We start from the raw sequence: 3,736 nt of genomic DNA, 5'->3' as shown, positions 1-3,736 counted from the left end.
CTTGGCACCGTGAGAGGGGCCGGGGAGGCAGGGGGAGGGGCGGCCCGAAAGCAGGGCCGGGGGGAGGGGAGGGAGAGGAGGGGCGGTGCAGCCGAGGCTCACGACAACAACCCGCGCCGCCGCAGGTCTGGCGGGAGCCGGGGGGCTGGGCCGGCCACGCGCGGGGCACCACGGGAGCGGGAGTCCGAGGCCGGTCAGCCGTCACCTTACACCGGGCCTGAAGAACATAGACGCCGCGCTGTGGCCGAAGAGAGGTGAGGCGCAGGGGCCTCAGGGAAATGTAGTCCAGGCGCCTCGCTCCTTCCGCAGGGAGCTAGGACCGCGAGAGCTGGGACTGTCGGGTCCCAACCCGACCCAGAGAGGAAGCTAGCTCCGGAGCCACCAGGAGGTGTGGCTTTCGCCCCAGACTCCTCCCATCGTTCTTGTCTAGACCAGGGGCCCGCGTGAACTACCACTCCCAGAATGCAGGGGTCTTCTTACCCTGGGAACCTCGAAGACACTGGGAAATGAAGTTCGCGACTGCTGGAGGCTTGGGCTGGGAAAGGGGCGGTGGCCAAGGGTTACTCTCAGTTCGAGGTACGACCTGGTCGCCGTTTCACACAGCGTTGAGGAAACATGCCGCAGAAGCCGCGACCGTTGTCCCCAAGGAGAGGAGGCGGGTGGTTGAAAGCAGAGCGGAGCACGCGTTCTCCTGAAGCTCTGGGTCGGGGTGTCCCCCGACTCAGACACTGGGCGCCTTTGCTTGCTGTAGAAGGGGCAGTAACTTGGGTTCTCACAGCCTCCCCTCTCAGGGCTTGCTGCTAACTCTCTGCACCTCCGAACCTTACCGGCCCTCTGCGGAGAACAGGCAGATAGAGGTGGTGGCCGCAGCATCGAGCTGCGGACGCACGCCCACTAGGGGCCGCTACAGGACTAGGGACAAGGGTGCACGCACTCCCACCCACGCACAAGACTGAAGTCTGGACTCGGCTTTCTTGTCCTGAGAGGAATGCACAGGAAACGCTTTATTTTGGTGATGAAATAAACCGCCCCCGCACAGTTAACCTTAACTTGTGAAAACTTCACTGCCCACACCCCACACGGGATCGCTGACCCAGGCTTCTGCAGCCCGCGGTCGTCTGGGAGAGGGCTCTTGGCATCCTTTCTGCGATGCTTCTTGTTTGCTGGACAACCGAAACCGCGGTGCCTGGTCAAAAGCCTAGCCTGCTCACCGGGTCATCTTTTAGTTTTTTTCAGTTTTTGGCTGAAGGCAAAGAAGCCTAATATCCCTTTAGGTGGAGGAGGAAGGGGGCCTACAGGGAGGTCGAGGCCCGGGATGGCCTCGAGGTGGAGGAGTAGAGGAAGGTGGAGCGAATGGTCCATCCCGGCGGGAGCTGGCTGGGCGAGTGGCCGCGCATGTGTGCCTGCATGGAGGCCAGGCTGGGGCAGCCGGCCCCGCACAGAGGGCAGCGGTAGGGTGCAGCCCCATGTGTCCGCAGGTGCTTGGTCATGGCCGAGAAGTCCCGGGAGCGCTGAGGACAGAGGCCACAGGAGAAGGGCTTCTCTCCTATGGCGGGTGGAGGGAAAGGCCGGTGAAGGAAAGAAGGGGGGAAGGCTGGCGTGGGGGTAGAACTCGACAACTGGGCAAGGGAGTTGCATGGGGGCCAGGCACGCAGAGAGGGACTTAGGGGCGGGCAGACCAGTGCTTGAAGAGAAGCAACTTACACTGGATAGGGCGCCCATACCTGTATGGACCCGGTAGTGTGTCTCCATCTGATGCTTGAGTGAAAACCTCTTTCCGCAAACAGAACAAGAATAGGGCCTGGGCCGGGCAGGAGAGGGAGGAGGAGGACGTTGGCGAGATGGGCGGCCTGCTTTGCCCACATGGCCCGCACAGGTTGCAAGGGCACCTGTGGGGATAAAGACGGCAAAGGAGGGCAGAGCAGGGAATCCCAGAGCTGGATCACTGAAACACCCAAGCAAGACAGTAGGGGCTATGGTGAGACTAAAGCAAAAACGCCCTCACACTACTCACCTGTGTGCCTCTGATCAGATTCTTCCATCTCCCCAGGGCTGAGCTTTGTGGGGCTCTGGGGGAGGAAACCTGGAGGAAGCAGAGTGAAAAAGGGGTTCTGCTCAGGCTCTACTCCTGCCCCAACTCCAGCCCCAGCAGAGAGACCATATTACAGGGTTCATGTAGGTCAGTGAGGGGCTTACCTGAGGTAGGGCTAGAGAAGGCCAACGGGTTCTGGCTCCAGAGCCCTTTGTGGAGATTTAGAGAGAGTGGAATCCTGGGGGAGGGGAGAGGGGGAGGAAGAAGAGTAACACACTTGGCAAAACCTGGGATCCTGACTGATCCCATCCTGGAGAGGAAGATGTCACGAGTTCTCAGGGGCTGGGCTTTGGCTTCCCCTGTGGTGGGAGCTTCTTGTCCTATTTCCAACTCAGGAAATGTACAACAGAGATAAGAGATGTGGTGCCCTTCCGCCCATCACCACTGCTTCACCTGAGCCACTCCCTCCCAGCCAGGCTTCCATTAGGCCCCTTCACTCACCTCTGGTCCTGAGGCCAGACCTCTTGCCAAGCTCCAGTAATGGAGGTGTTATGGGAGAAGGGAGTGCCATATCTTTGTGGTAACAGCAGGAAGCTCCTCCACAGGGCAGCCTGGCCCTCCCGCAACGAAGGGGCCTCAGCCCACCAGGGCCTAGAGGTGATGCTGGTTTGGAAGGAACCTGGGGGTGGTGGGGGGCCAGGCAACTCCCCCAGACTTTCCTCAGAGCCCCCTGGACTCTCCCTTACCCACATGATCACTTCTTGCTTCTTATCTACACCTCCATGGTCAAGAAGGCATTGGTTGAGTTTCTCCTCTGATCTCATCTGTTCCCCCTGACCCTCCTGCATTGAATCTGCTATCTCAGGGCTCTCTCTTGGTGTCCTGTGCTCATGCATTGTCTCCTGTCCTCTCCCACCAGCTCTAATAAACTTCTCTGGTCTCTGTTCTCCAAGACCCCCCACTCCTCCCTCAGAATCCTTTGTGGGTTTCTCTGGCTCCTCCTGATGGTCCTTCAGCCCTCCACTCAGCTCTACTCTAGCCCTGTCTCCTCGAGCTTTCCTGCATGCCTCTTCCAGACACTGTACCCCCAAGGCCCTGGCTGCCTCCTCAAGGGGCCCCAGTTCCCCAGGTTGCAGCTCAACACTCTCCCCATAAACAAAGTACAGAAGCTGTGCAAAAGTGGAAGGGCTGATTCCTTTCACCAAAGTCCAGTGGCCTCTGTGGCCCAGCTGCTGGCTCACACCTGCCAGCACCAGGCTGTGGGCAGGGAACTCCTGGCTCCCCACGGTGATCATGGTATCACACAGTGCTGGCCAGAGCCTAGCTGCTAGCCGTACCAGCCGATCAGAGTCATAAGGGCTAGGCAGTCTTGTTGGGGACAGGGGCATTTTGCCTTGCCTGGTACCAATCTCAGAGGTTCTGAGACAAAGGCCACAGTGTGAGGTCCATGGTAGAAAGGGGAGGGAGGAACAGCATATTCTCAAGCCTGTGGAGGTGAGGGGAGAAAGAGTAAGTTGCTGGTTCTAGATCAGAGCTCTCTGTCCTGAATGGAGCAAATAAACTAACCCAAGAGAGGACCTGATCTTATCCGGAATCATAACAGGGGCCTGGGGTTGGGTGACAGGAGAATGGAAATTAGATCAAAGTCAGGACTTAAAAGGCAAGGACCAGGTAGTTAACAAGTGTATCAAGCAGTGGGTTTAA

General features: G+C 58.8%; 1 protein-coding gene across 1 annotated transcript; it reads right to left on the bottom strand.

The window, feature by feature from the left end:
• Nucleotides 1–1,292: 1,292 nt before the first annotated feature.
• On the bottom strand, nt 1,293–3,461 carry ZBTB32 (zinc finger and BTB domain containing 32). The gene is made up of 5 exons (XM_054588873.1): nt 2,534–3,461; nt 2,197–2,270; nt 2,015–2,083; nt 1,725–1,889; nt 1,293–1,546 (listed from the first exon to the last, which is right to left on the bottom strand). Exons 1-5 carry the CDS (start codon nt 3,418–3,420, stop codon nt 1,293–1,295), a joined length of 1,449 nt encoding a protein of 482 aa, XP_054444848.1. The 5' UTR covers nt 3,421–3,461.
• Between the last annotated feature and the right edge of the window lie 275 nt (nt 3,462–3,736).

This window comes from Pteronotus mesoamericanus, unplaced genomic scaffold (genome assembly GCF_021234165.1).
Source record: "Pteronotus mesoamericanus isolate MK-2021 breed Mesoamerican mustached bat unplaced genomic scaffold, CSHL_Meso_final scaffold_165, whole genome shotgun sequence".
Taxonomy (NCBI): domain Eukaryota; kingdom Metazoa; phylum Chordata; class Mammalia; order Chiroptera; family Mormoopidae; genus Pteronotus; species Pteronotus mesoamericanus.
The sequence above is the reverse complement of the archived record's forward strand: the minus strand, read 5'-3'. Positions and strand labels throughout refer to the sequence as shown.